The sequence below is a fragment of the Oncorhynchus nerka genome, unplaced genomic scaffold (assembly GCF_034236695.1).
Source record: "Oncorhynchus nerka isolate Pitt River unplaced genomic scaffold, Oner_Uvic_2.0 unplaced_scaffold_3377, whole genome shotgun sequence".
Lineage (NCBI taxonomy): Eukaryota > Metazoa > Chordata > Actinopteri > Salmoniformes > Salmonidae > Oncorhynchus > Oncorhynchus nerka.
In genome coordinates, this window is record NW_027037917.1 from 1 (window position 1) to 14,857 (window position 14,857).

General features: G+C 46.4%; 1 protein-coding gene across 1 annotated transcript; it reads left to right on the forward strand.

Annotated features, from left to right (window-relative positions):
* Positions 1-588: 588 nt before the first annotated feature.
* LOC135566777 (glutaredoxin 3-like) lies at positions 589-13,312 on the forward strand (the record flags this gene model as incomplete). The annotated part of the gene is made up of 4 exons (XM_065014392.1): positions 589-829; positions 6,826-6,998; positions 13,083-13,144; positions 13,257-13,312. Coding segments are annotated over 4 exons (532 nt in total), but the record flags the coding sequence as incomplete, so codon positions are not given.
* Positions 13,313-14,857: the final 1,545 nt, after the last annotated feature.

The window sequence follows — 14,857 nt, forward strand, 5'->3', positions numbered from 1 at the left end:
TAGTACCATAATAACCTAGTTTATAGCTTCTCCACAGTCAGTACCATAATAACCTAGTTTATATAGCTTCTCCACAGTCAGTACCATAATAACCTAGTTTATAGCTTCTCCACAGTACCATAATAACCTAGTTTATATAGCTTCTCCACAGTCAGTACCATAATAACCTAGTTTATAGCTTCTCCACAGTTAGTACCATAATAACCTAGTTTACAGCTTCTCCACAGTCAGTACCATAATAACCTAGTTTATAGCTTCTCCACAGTACCATAATAACCTAGTTTATAGCTTCTCCACAGTTAGTACCATAATAACCTAGTTTATAGCTTCTCCACAGTACCATAATAACCTAGTTTATAGCTTCTCCACAGTCAGTACCATCAGGCCTTCTGTCAGGCCTTCACTGATGATTTAACATGCCAAACATTAAACTGGGAGAGGACGCCTGTCCTTGAATCTCTTTCTCGGCTCTCTTTTTCTCGGCCTCTCTCTCTGTCTCGGATCTCTCTCTCTCTCAAACCTCCTCCTCTAGAATAATACAAAACATGCAAACAGAAAGAAAAACCATTACGTTAAAATATTAATGTTATTTTCCTTTCTCCCCCATCCTCTGGTGGGTCTCAGGGTGGCCAGAAGATTGACAGGCTGGACGGAGCTCATGCCCCAGAGCTGACCAGTAAGGTCCAGAGGCTGTCGGTCAGCTCGGGGGGGCTGGGCGGGCCAGGGGCGGAGCCCCCTAAAGAGGCCCTTAATGAGCGTCTGAAGAAACTGATCAACGCAGCACCCTGCATGCTCTTCATGAAGGGATCCCCCCAGGAACCCCGCTGTGGTAAAGAGAGAGAGTGTGGGGGTGTGGTCTTCATGAACAGGCTCCCGCTGTGGAAAACACACAGGGACCAGGCCTGGTAATTAGAGAAAGACAGGGGGATTGGTGGTGGTGGTGGAGGAGAGGCAGGCCTGGTGGTGGAGGAGAGGCAGGCCTGGTAGTGGAGGAGAGGCAGGCCCAGGCCTGGTGGTGGAGGAGAGGCAGGCCTGGTGGTGGAGGAGGAGAGGCAGGCCTGGTGGTGGAGGAGAGGCAGGCCTGGTGGTGGAGAGAGGCAGGCCTGGTAGTGGAGGGAGAGCGAGGCCTGGTGGTGGAGGAGGCGAGGCCTGGTGGTGGAGGAGAGGCAGGCCTGGTGGTGGAGAGGCAGGCCTGGTATTGGTGGAGGAGAGGCAGGCCTGGTGTGGAGGAGAGGCAGGCCTGGTGGTGGAGGAGAGGCAGGCCTGGTAGTGGAGGGAGAATGGCCTGGTAGTGGAGGAGAGTGGAGGAGAGGCAGGACTGGTGGTGGAGGAGGAGGAGGCAGGCCTGGTGGTGGAGGAGGAGGAGAGGCAGTGGTGGTGGAGGAGGAGAGGCAGGCCTGGTGGTGGAGGAGAGGCAGGCCTGGTGGTGGAGGAGGAGAGGCAGGCCTGGTGGTGGTGGAGGAGAGGCAGGCCTGGTGGTGGTGGAGGAGAGGCAGGCCTGGTGGTGGTGGAGAGAGAGGCAGGCCTGGTAGTGGAGGAGGAGGAGAGGCAGGCCCTGGTGGTGGAGGAGGAGGAGGCAGGCCTGGTGGTGGGGAGGAGGCAGGCCTGGTGGTGGTGGGAGAAGGCAGGCCTGGTGGTGGTGGAGAGGCAGGCCTGGTGGTGGAGGAGGACATTACACTGTAAGGGGTTGAGGTTCCCAACCACGCCGCTGATTATCAGGTTCAATCAGGTTCAGTATCAGGTTCAGTATCAGGATCAGGTTCAGTATCAGGTTCAGTATCAGTATCAGGTTCAAGGCAGTTTGCAAACATCTGAAACATTTGAGTTTAAAATCTAAACCCATTAGTTATTTTCACCTCATCCCCTGAAATGTATCTCTAAATATTTTCATCTTTATAAAGAAGCCAAGTTGTAGTGTTTGTGAACTCTCGTTTAATGTAATCACCAAGCCACGTGAGGCTGTGACTGCGACCTTGCTAGTTCTTTAAAAGCTCGAAACCTGGGCCCAAAGGTTACACACTCATACACACCATGTAAACACATGCTCTAACACATTACACACTCTTTGTGCGTGTGTGTGTGTCTGTGAAGTGTGTGTGTCTGAGTGTGTGTGTCTACTGAAGTGTGTGTCTGAGTGTCATGTGTGTGTGTGTGTGTGTGTGTGTGTGTGTGTGTGTGTGTGTGTGTGTGTGCGTCTAGAGTGTGTCTGTGTCTGAGTGTGTCTGTGTCTGGTATGCGTGCGTGTGTGTGTGCGTTTGTGTTTCTGTGTGTTTGTCTCGTGTGTGTGCGTGTGTGGTGTGTCTCTGTGTGTCTCTGTGTGTGTGTGCGCATAATAACCCTAACTCCTTGAAATAAGAAATCAGCTTTTATGTTCCTTTTTCCTGGAGCTGTGGTGTGTCTGCGGTGCGGCCCCCCTGACGCTAGGAGAGAAGGGAGAGGGGCAACAACCGCTCGCCAATCAATCGTGCGTCTGGGTCTAGGATAGAGAGCCTCTAGCCAGAGAAAGCAGCTGGGCCTGGTGTAGTAGAAACAAGTTAATATAGTGGCATGTAGCTGAATAACCATTAGTTAGGGGCCTCTAGCTGTTTTATAATGAATTCCCCCATGAATGAATGGAGTATCAGAATGAGAGTTTCACTGCAGGCTCTACATGCAGGCAACATATCACCCCTCCTCTACTCCTGTTCTCTCTTTCTGTTCTCTTCTCTTTTTCTCTGCCTCTCTCGCTTTCTTTCTTGATCGCTCGCTCACTCTCCTTTCTCCTCTCTCCCTCTCTTTCTCCTCTCTCTCTTTTGCCCCTCTTTCTCCTCTCTCTCTTTTTCTCCTCTCTCCTCTCTCTCTTTCTCCTCTCTACCCCTTCCTCTCGTTCTCCTCTCTACCCCTTCCTCTCTTTCTCCTCTCTTTCTCCTCTCTCCCGCTTTCTCCTCTCTTTCTCCTCTCTCCCGCTTTCTCCTCTCTCCCGCTTTCTCCTCTCTCCTCGCTTTCTCCTCTCTCCCGCTTTCTCCTCTCTCCCGCTTTCTCCTCTCTCCCGCTTTCTCCTCTCTCCCGCTTTCTCCTCTCTCCCGCTTTCTCCTCTCTCCCTCTTTCTCCTCTCTCCCTCTCTTTCTCCTCTCTCTCTCCCTCTCTTTTCCCTCTCTTTATCCTCTCTACCTCTCTCCCTCTTTCTCCTCTCTCCCTCTTTCTCCTCTCTCTCTCTCCTCTCTCCCTCTCTTTCTCCTCTCTCCCTCTTTCCCCTCTCTCCCTCTTTCTCCTCTCTCTTGCTGTCTTTCTCCTCTCTCATTCTTTCTCTCTCTCGTTCTCTCCCTCCACCCTCGTTTCCATCTTGTCTATTTCCCTCTGTCACAGTCTCTTCTCAAACACTGACTCACACTCATGTATCAAACACACATATCTGCCTCATATTTAAACAGTGATCCTGTCCATGCCAATGTGGACCCATGTCAGTAGTAAGAGACACTGCATTTGGAAAGTATTCAGACCCCTTGACTTTTCCCACATTTTGTAAGTTACAGCCTTATTCTAAAATTGACAACAAAAAGAATGTCTCATTTCCTATCAATCTACACACAATACCCCATAATGACAAAGCAAAAACAGGTTTAGAAACTTTTGCTAATTTATTAAACATAAAAAAAAACGGATCATATTTACATAAGTATTCAGACCCTTTACTCAGTACTTTATAAGTATTCAGACCCTTTACTCAGTACTTTATAAGTATTCAGACCCTTTACTCTGTACTTTATAAGTATTCAGACCCTTTACTCGGTACTTTATAAGTATTCAGACCCTTTACTCGGTACTTTATAAGTATTCAGACCCTTTACTCGGTACTTTATAAGTATTCAGACCCTTTACTCGGTACTTTGTTGAAGCACCTTTGGCAGCAATTACAACCTCAAGTCTTCTTTGGTATGACCCTACAAGCTTGGCACACCTGTATTTGGGGAGTTTCTCCCATTCTTCTCTGCAGATCCTCTCAAGCTCTGTCAGGTTGGATGGGGAGTGTCGCTGCACAGCTAATCTCAGGTCTCTCCAGAGATGTTCAATCGGGTTCAAGTCCGGGCTCTGGCTGGGCCACTCAAGGACATTCAGAGACTTGTCCTGAAGCTACTTCTGTGTTGTCTTGTCCGTGTGCCTAGGGTCATTGTCCTGATGGAAGGTGAACCTTCGCCCCAGTCTGAGGTCCTGAGTACTCTGGAGCAGGTTTTTATGAAGGATCTCTCTGTACTTTGCTCCTGTCATCTTTCCCTCGATCCTGGCTAGTCTCACAGTTCCTGCCGCTGAAAAACATCCCCATAGCATGATGCTGCCACCACCATGCTTCACCGTAGGGATGGTGGCAGGTTTCCTCCAGATGTGATGGTTGGCTTTCAGGCCAAAGAGTTCAATCTTGGTTTCATCAGACCAGAGATTCTTGTTTCTCATGGTCTGACTCCTTTAGGTGCCTTTTGGCAAACTAAGCGGGCTGTCATGTGTCTTTTACTGAGGAGTGGCTTCCGTCTGGCCATAAAAGGCTTCCATTTTTTTTTCTTTTTTTTCTTTTTAACCAGGCAAGTCAGTTAAGAACAAATTCTTATTTTCAATGACGGCCTGGGAACAGTGGGTTAGCTGGTCTAGGAACAGTGGGTTAACTGGTCTAGGAACAGTGGGTTAACTGGTCTAGGAACAGTGGGGGTTAGCTGGTCTAGGAACAGTGGGTTAGCTGGTCTAGGAACAGTGGGTTAACTGGTCTAGGAACAGTGGGTTAACTGGTCTAGGAACAGTGGGGGTTAGCTGGTCTAGGAACAGTGGGTTAACTGGTCTAGGAACAGTGGGTTAACTGGTCTAGGAACAGTGGGTTAACTGGTCTAGGAACAGTGGGTTAACTGGTCTAGGAACAGTGGGTTAACTGGTCTAGGAACAGTGGGGTTAACTGGTCTAGGAACAGTGGGTTAACTGGTCTAGGAACAGTGGGTTAGCTGGTCTAGGAACAGTGGGTTAACTGGTCTAGGAACAGTGGGGGTTAGCTGGTCTAGGAACAGTGGGTTAACTGGTCTAGGAACAGTGGGTTAACTGGTCTAGGAACAGTGGGTTAACTGGTCTAGGAACAGTGGGTTAGCTGGTCTAGGAACAGTGGGTTAACTGGTCTAGGAACAGTGGGTTAACTGGTCTAGGAACAGTGGGTTAACTGGTCTAGGAACAGTGGGGGTTAGCTGGTCTAGGAACAGTGGGTTAACTGGTCTAGGAACAGTGGGTTAACTGGTCTAGGAACAGTGGGTTAACTGGTCTAGGAACAGTGGGTTAACTGGTCTAGGAACAGTGGGTTAACTGGTCTAGGAACAGTGGGTTAACTGGTCTAGGAACAGTGGGTTAACTGATCTAGGAACAGTGGGTTAACTGCCTGTTCAGGGGCAGAACGACAGATTTGTACCTTGTCAGCTCGGGGGGTTTGAACTCGCAACCTTCCGGTTACTAGTCCAACGCTCTAACCACTAGGCTACCCTGCCGCCCCATCTGGACACTCTACCATAAAGGCCTGATTTGGTGGAGTACTGCAGAGATGGCTGTCCTTCTGGAAGGTTCTCCCATCTCCACAGAGGAGCTCTGTCAGAGTGACCATTGGGTTCTTGGTCACCTCCCTGACCAAGGCTCTTCTCCCCTGATTAATCAGTTTGGCTGAGCGGCCAACTCTAGGAAGAGACTTGGTGGTTCCAAACTTCTTCCATTTAAGAATGATGGAGGCCACTGTGTTCTTGGGAAAATTACTTAAAAATCATACAATGTGATTTTCTGGATTTTTGTTTTAGATTCCGTCTCTCACAGTTGAAGTGTACCTATGGTAAAAATTACAGACCTCTACATGCTTTGTATAAGTAGGAAAACCTGCAAAATCGGCAGTGTATCAAATACTGGTTCTCCCCACTGTATGTATGTATATACACACTTTGTATTACTTAAAATGAATGTGATGATACCAGGCTAGAGTTTGGGACCATCTTTATTTTAGCTTTTAACTTCATGTCTTGTTCATGTGTTTCCAAATGGCCCTTTTTATATGAGGGTAACAAACATGCTGCTGAACAAACTCATCTGCAATTATCTCCTGACTTAATATCCTGACTCTGTTCCTGTTAACATACAATAACATTGAACTAACAACCTGATTTAATATCCTGACTCTGTTCCTGTTAACATACAATAACATTGAACTAACAACCTGATTTTATATCCTGACTCTGTTGTTCATATGGGGTATTGTGATGTCATTATGGGGTATTGTGATGTCATTATGGGGTATTGTGATGTCATTGATGTATTGTGATGTCATTATGGGGTATTGTGATGTCATTATGAGGTATTGTGATGTCATTATGGGGTATTAACATACAATAACATTGAACTAACAACCCGTTGATTTCTCCTCAGCCGTCAGATTGTAGTTCTATTGAAGTACCATGCTATCCAGTAATACAGCCGTGTCTTATACTATGTTTACAAACACAGTGTGTTCTCCCCATCACCCAGGTTTCAGCCGTCAGATTGTAGTTCTGTTGAAGGACCATGCTATCCAGTATAACAGCCGTGTCTTATACTAGGTTTACAAACACAGTGTGTTCTCCCCATCACCCAGGTTTCAGCCATCAGATTGTAGTTCTATTGAAGTACCATGCTATCCAGTAATACAGCCGTGTCTTATACTAGGTTTACAAACACACTGTGTTCTCCCCATCACCCAGGTTTCAGCCATCAGATTGTAGTTCTGTTGAAGTACCATGCTATCCAGTATAACAGCTGTGTCTTATACTAGGTTTACAAACACACTGTGTTCTCCCCATCACCCAGGTTTCAGCCGTCAGATAGTGGCGCTTTTCAAGGACCATGCTATCCAGTTCAGCAGTTTTGACATCCTGTCAGACGAGGAAGTGAGAGGGGGGCTGAAGACCTTCTCCAACTGGCCCACCTACCCTCAGGTTTACGTTAACGGAGAACTCGTAGGGGGACTGGACATTGTCAAGGTGAGTCATGTTAAACACATATTTTTATTTTCCAGAGAACTGAGGCGAGTGAGCGAAAACAAAACAAACATCAACAACAACAAAAATGATAAATGTAACCCTTGTAAAAAAAATACTAAATAACTTTGGTATAACACCTTGGTATAACACCTTGGTATAACACCTTGGTATAACACCTTGGTATAACACCTTGGTATAACACCTTGGTATAACACCTTGGTATTTTTTATTTTTTATTTTTTTATTTCACCTTTATTTAACCAGGTAGGCTAGTTGAGAACACCTTTATTTAACCAGGTAGGACTAGTTGAGAACACCTTTATTTAACCAGGTAGGCTAGTTGAGAACACCTTTATTTAACCAGGTAGGCTAGTTGAGAACACCTTTATTTAACCAGGTAGGCTAGTTGAGAACACCTTTATTTAACCAGGTAGGCTAGTTGAGAACACCTTTATTTAACCAGGTAGGCTAGTTGAGAACACCTTTATTTAACCAGGTAGGCTAGTTGAGAACACCTTTATTTAACCAGGTAGGCTAGTTGAGAACACCTTTATTTAACCAGGTAGGCTAGTTGAGAACACCTTTATTTAACCAGGTAGGCTAGTTGAGAACACCTTTATTTAACCAGGTAGGCTAGTTGAGAACACCTTTATTTAACCAGGTAGGCTAGTTGAGAACACCTTTATTTAACCAGGTAGGCTAGTTGAGAACACCTTTATTTAACCAGGTAGGCTAGTTGAGAACAAGTTCTCATTTACAACTGCGACCTGGCCAAGATAAAGCATAGCAGTGTGAACAGACAACACAGAGTTACACATGGAGTAAACAATTAACAAGTCAATAACACAGTAGAAAAAAATGGGCAGTCTATATACAATGTGTGCAAAAGGCATGAGGAGGTAGGTGAATAATTACAATTTTGCAGATTAACACTGGAGTGATAAATGATCAGATGGTCATGTACAGGTAGAGATATTGGTGTGCAAAAGAGCAGAAAAGTAAATAAATAAAAAACAGTATAAAAACAGTATGGGAATGAGGTAGGTGAAAATGGGTGGGCTATTTACCAATAGACTATGTACAGCTGCAGCGATCGGATAGCTGCTCGGATAGCTGATGTTTGAAGTTGGTGAGGGAGATAAAAGTCTCCAACTTCAGCGATTTTGCAATTCGTTCCAGTCACAGGCAGCAGAGTACTGGAGCGAAGGCGGCCAAATGAGGTGTTGGCTTTAGGGATGATCAGTGAGATACACCTGCTGGAGCGCGTGCTACGGATGGGTGTTGCCATCGTGACCAGTGAACTGAGATAAGGCGGAGCTTTACCTAGCATGGACTTGTAGATGACCTGGAGCCAGTGGGTCTGGCGACGAATATGTAGCGAGGGCCAGCCGACTAGAGCATACAAGTCGCAGTGGTAGGTGGTGTAAGGTGCTTTAGTGACAAAACGGATGGCACTGTGATAGACTGCATCCAGTTTGCTGAGTAGAGTGTTGGAAGCCATTTTGTAGATGACATCGCCGAAGTCGAGGATCGGTAGGATAGTCAGTTTTACTAGGGTAAGCTTGGCGGCGTGAGTGAAGGAGGCTTTGTTGCGGAATAGAAAGCCGAGTCTTGATTTGATTTTCGATTGGAGATGTTTGATGTGAGTCTGGAAGGAGAGTTTGCAGTCTAGCCAGACACCTAGGTACTTATAGATGTCCACATATTCAAGGTCGGAACCATCCAGGGTGGTGATGCTAGTCGGGCATGCGGGTGCAGGCAGCGATCGGTTGAAAAACATGCATTTGGTTTTACTCGCGTTTAAGAGCAGTTGGAGGCCACGGAAGGAGTGCTGTATGGCATTGAAGCTCTTTTGGAGGTTAGATAGCACAGTGTCCAATGACGGGCCGAAAGTATATAGAATGGTGTCGTCTGCGTAGAGGTGGATCAGGGAATCGCCCGCAGCAAGAGCAACATCATTGATATATACAGAGAAAAGAGTCGGCCCGAGAATTGAACCCTGTGGCACCCCCATAGAGACTGCCAGAGGACCGGACAGCATGCCCTCCGATTTGACACACTGAACTCTGTCTGCAAAGTAATTGGTGAACCAGGCAAGGCAGTCATCCGAAAAACCGAGGCTATTGAGTCTGCCGATAAGAATAACACCTTGGTATAACACCTTGGTATAACACCTTGGTATGTATAACACCTTGGTATAACACCTTGGTATAACACCTTGGTATGTAGAACACCTTGGTATAACACCTTGGTATAACACCTTGGTATAACACCTAGAGACCTCACCAAGAGATTTGAGCCTTTTGATGTAGTGGTTTTAGAATGACAGAGACCAGGGTTTGAGTCCTGGTCAGGATACCCTTCTAATGAACTACATTGGTTTCAGCAGTTGGATAGCACTATTGACAGCATGGGGCGGCAGGGTAGCCTAGTGGTTAGAGCGTTGGACTAGTAACCGGAAGGTTGCAAGTTCAAATCCCCGAGCTGACAAGGTACAAATCTGTCGTTCTGCCCCTGAACAGGCAGTTAACCCACTGTTCCTAGACCGTCATTGAAAATAGGAATTAGTTCTTAACTGACTTGGCTAGTTAAATAAAGGTAATAAAAACATTTTAAAAAATAAATACATTGACAAGACCACTTCCTCGTGGTCACAGACGGACAAGACCACTTCCTCGTGGTCACAGACGGACAAGACCACTTCCTCGTGGTCACAGACGGACAAGACCACTTCCTCGTGGTCACAGACGGACAAGACCACTTCCTCGTGGTCACAGACGGACAAGACCACTTCCTCGTGGTCACAGACGGACAAGACCACTTCCTCGTGGTCACAGACGGACAAGACCACTTCCTCGTGGTCACAGACGGACAAGACCACTTCCTCGTGGTCACAGACGGACAAGACCACTTCCTCGTGGTCACAGACGGACAAGACCACTTCCTCGTGGTCACAGACGGACAAGACCACTTCCTCGTGGTCACAGACGGACAAGACCACTTCCTCGTGGTCACAGACGGACAAGACCACTTCCTTGTGGTCACAGACGGACAAGACCACTTCCTCGTGGTCACAGGCGGACAAGACCACTTCCTCGTGGTCACAGACGGACAAGACCACTTCCTCGTGGTCACAGACGGACAAGACCACTTCCTCGTGGTCACAGACGGACAAGACCACTTCCTCGTGGTCACAGACGGACAAGACCACTTCCTCGTGGTCACAGACGGACAAGACCACTTCCTCGTGGTCACAGACGGACAAGACCACTTCCTCGTGGTCACAGACGGACAAGACCACTTCCTCGTGGTCACAGACGGACAAGACCACTTCCTCGTGGTCACAGACGGACAAGACCACTTCCTCGTGGTCACAGACGGACAAGACCACTTCCTCGTGGTCACAGACGGACAAGACCACTTCCTCGTGGTCACAGACGGACAAGACCACTTCCTCGTGGTCACAGACGGACAAGACCACTTCCTCGTGGTCACAGACGGACAAGACCACTTCCTCGTGGTCACAGGCGGACAAGACCACTTCCTTGTGGTCACAGACGGACAAGACCACTTCCTCGTGGTCACAGACGGACAAGACCACTTCCTCGTGGTCACAGACGGACAAGACCACTTCCTCGTGGTCACAGACGGACAAGACCACTTCCTCGTGGTCACAGACGGACAAGACCACTTCCTCGTGGTCACAGGCGGACAAGACCACTTCCTCGTGGTCACAGACGGACAAGACCACTTCCTCGTGGTCACAGACGGACAAGACCACTTCCTCGTGGTCACAGACGGACAAGACCACTTCCTCGTGGTCACAGACGGACAAGACCACTTCCTCGTGGTCACAGACGGACAAGACCACTTCCTCGTGGTCACAGACGGACAAGACCACTTCCTCGTGGTCACAGACGGACAAGACCACTTCCTCGTGGTCACAGACGGACAAGACCACTTCCTCGTGGTCACAGACGGACAAGACCACTTCCTTGTGGTCACAGACGGACAAGACCACTTCCTTGTGGTCACAGACGGACAAGACCACTTCCTCGTGGTCACAGACGGACAAGACCACTTCCTTGTGGTCACAGACGGACAAGACCACTTCCTCGTGGTCACAGACGGACAAGACCACTTCCTTGTGGTCACAGACGGACAAGACCACTTCCTCGTGGTCACAGACGGACAAGACCACTTCCTCGTGGTCACAGACGGACAAGACCACTTCCTCGTGGTCACAGACGGACAAGACCACTTCCTCGTGGTCACAGACGGACAAGACCACTTCCTCGTGGTCACAGACGGACAAGACCACTTCCTCGTGGTCACAGACGGACAAGACCACTTCCTCGTGGTCACAGACGGACAAGACCACTTCCTCGTGGTCACAGACGGACAAGACCACTTCCTCGTGGTCACAGACGGACAAGACCACTTCCTTGTGGTCACAGACGGACAAGACCACTTCCTTGTGGTCACAGACGGACAAGACCACTTCCTTGTGGTCACAGACGGACAAGACCACTTCCTTGTGGTCACAGACGGACAAGACCACTTCCTTGTGGTCACAGACGGACAAGACCACTTCCTTGTGGTCACAGACGGACAAGACCACTTCCTTGTGGTCACAGACGGACAAGACCACTTCCTCGTGGTCACAGACGGACAAGACCACTTCCTTGTGGTCACAGACGGACAAGACCACTTCCTTGTGGTCACAGACGGACAAGACCACTTCCTCGTGGTCACAGACGGACAAGACCACTTCCTTGTGGTCACAGACGGACAAGACCACTTCCTCGTGGTCACAGATGGACAAAACTACTTGTAGCGAGTTGATGTTGTAACGAGTCTATGGACATCAGACCAGCATCCCGGAGTCGCCTCTTCACTGTTGATGTTGAGACTGGTGTTTTGTGGGTACTATTTAATGAAGCTGCCAGTTGAGGACTTGTTTCTCCAACTAGACACTCTAATGCACTTGTCCTCTTGCTCAGTTGTGCACCGGGGCCTCCCACTCCTCGTTCTATTCTGGTTAGAGCCAGTTTGTGCTGTTCTGTGAACAGCGTTGTACGAGATCTTCAGTTTCTTGGCAATTTCTGACGACTGACGAGTTTCAGAAGACAGTTATTTGTTTCTGGCCATTTTGAGCCTGTAATCGAACCTACAAATGCTGATGCTCCAGATACTCAACTAGTCTAAAGAAGGCCAGTTTTATTGCTTCTTTAATCAGGACGACCGTTTTCAGCTGTGCTAACAGAATTGCAAAAGGTTTTTTTAATGATCAATTAGCCTTTTAAAATGATGAACTTGGATTAGCTAACACAACGTGCCATTGGAACACAGGAGTGATGGTTGCTGATGATGGGCCTCTGTAGATATTCCATAAAAAATCTGCCGTTTCCAGCTACAGTAGTCATTTACTACATTAACAATGTCTACACTGTATTTCTGATCAATTTTATGTTATTTTAATGGGCAAAAATGTAGCTTTTCTTTAAAAAACAAGGACATTTCTAAGTGACCACAAACTTTTGAACGGTATTGTGTGTGTGTGTGTGTGTGTGTGTGTGTGTGTGTGTGTTAGTGTGATTCAGACTGTAGGTGTGTGATTCAGACTGTAGGTGTGTGTGTTAGTGTGATTCAGACTGTAGGTGTGTGTTAGTGTGATTCAGACTGTAGCTGTGTGATTCAGACTGTAGGTGTGTGTGTGTGTGTGTGTGTTAGTGTGATCCAGACTGTAGGTGTGTGTGTGTGTGTGTGTGTGTGTGTGTGTTAGTGTGATTCAGACTGTAGGTGTGTGTGTTAGTGTGATTCAGACTGTAGGTGTGTGTTTTAGTTTGATTGACTGTAGGTGTGTGTTAGTGTGATTCAGACTAGGTGTGTGTGTTTTAGTGTGATTCAGACTGTAGGTGTGTGATTTAGAATGTAGGTGTGTGTGTTAGTGTGATTCAGACTGTAGGTGTGTGTTTTAGTGTGATTCAGACTGTAGGTGTGTGTGTTAGTGTGTAGGTACAGTAGAACGAAGGGCTTCTGCAGTGACCCAGTGACCCATCTCAGTGTTGATACCTGTTGTAGGAACTAGCTGAATCTGGAGAGCTGGAGAAGACCTGTCCCAAGGCTGTCACACTGGAGCACAGGTAAAACACACCTTACACATACACACACACACACACACACACACACACACACACACACACGTGGAAGATGTACGTTGTATTGTGTGACTTATGGACTGTCATATAACCTCAGGTTGAAGTCGACCATCAACAGGAGTCCAGTCATGCTGTTCATGAAGGGCAATAAAAGTACGTGGTGTCACTGTATAACAGGACAATAAAGAGTGCGTAGGTATCACTGTATAACAGGACAATAGAGAATCGTAATTGTCACTATAAGGACAATAAAAGTGCGTAGGTGTCACTGTAACAGGACAATAAAGAGTTACGTAGGTGTCACTATAACAGGACAATAAAAAGAGTACGTAGGTGTCACTGTAACAGGACAATAAAAGTACGTAGGTGTCACTATATAACAGGACAATACAAAGGGGGTACGTACAGGTGTCACTGTATAACAGGACAATAAGAGAGAGAGAGTGCGTAGGGAGTCGTAGGTGTCACTATATAACAGGACAATAAAAGGAATGCGTGGGTGTCACTATATAACAGGACAATAAAGAGGTGTCACTATATAACAGGACAATAAAGGAGTTACGTAGTGTCACTATATAACAGGACAATAAAGTACGTAGGTGTCACTGTATAACAGGACAATAAAAGTGCGTAGGTGTCACTATATAACAGGACAATAAGAGTACGTAGGTGTCACTATATAACAGGACAATAAGGGTGTCACTATATAACAGGACAATAAAAGAGAGTCATAGGTGTCACTGTATAACCCAGGACAATAAAGTGCGGCTGGGAATTATCACTATATAACAGGACAATAAAGAGGTACGTAGGTGTCACTATTTAACAGGACAATAAAGAGGTACGTAGGTGTCACTATATAACAGGACAATAAAGAGGTATGTAGGTGTCACTGTATAACAGGTCAATAAACCTGTGTGTTTGTTTGGTCTGTGTACTTAATGGAATAGAATGGGGGCAGCAGGTAGCCTAGTCGTTAGAGCGTTGGACTTGTAACCGAAAGGTTGCTAGGTCGAAACCCGAGCTGACAAGGTAAAAATCTGTCATTCTGCCCCTGAACAAGGCAGTTAACCCAACTGTTCCTAGGCCATCATTGTCAATAAGAATTTGTTCTTAGCTGACTTGCCTAATTAAATAAAGATTAAAAAAAATATACATATAATAAAATGGAATAGAAAAGGAGAATAGGACTTGAATATAATTGCAGTTAATCATAAATAAATGCTGCAGAAACATACATGGACAATAAACTGAGGCTTGTGTTTGGCCTACATAATACTATTCTAATATAACTCCAGTACATTACTTCAGAGAGTACCAGTTGGCCTACATAATACTATTCCTAATATAACTCCAGTACATTACTTCAAGAGGTACCAGTTGGCTACATAATACTATATAATACTATTCCAATATAACTCCAGTACATTACTTAAGTGCCAGTTGGCCTACATAATACTATTCTAATATAACTCAGTACATTACTTCAAGAGGTACCAGTTGGCCCCTAAATACTATATAATACACTATTCCAATACTAACTCCAGTACATTACTTAATTTAGGGTATTAGTTGGCCTACATAATACTATTCTAATATAACCAATACTATTCTTCATTAGGTACCAGTTGGCCTACATAATATTCTTATTCCAATATAACTCCAGTACATTACTTCCAAGGTACCAGTTGGCCTACA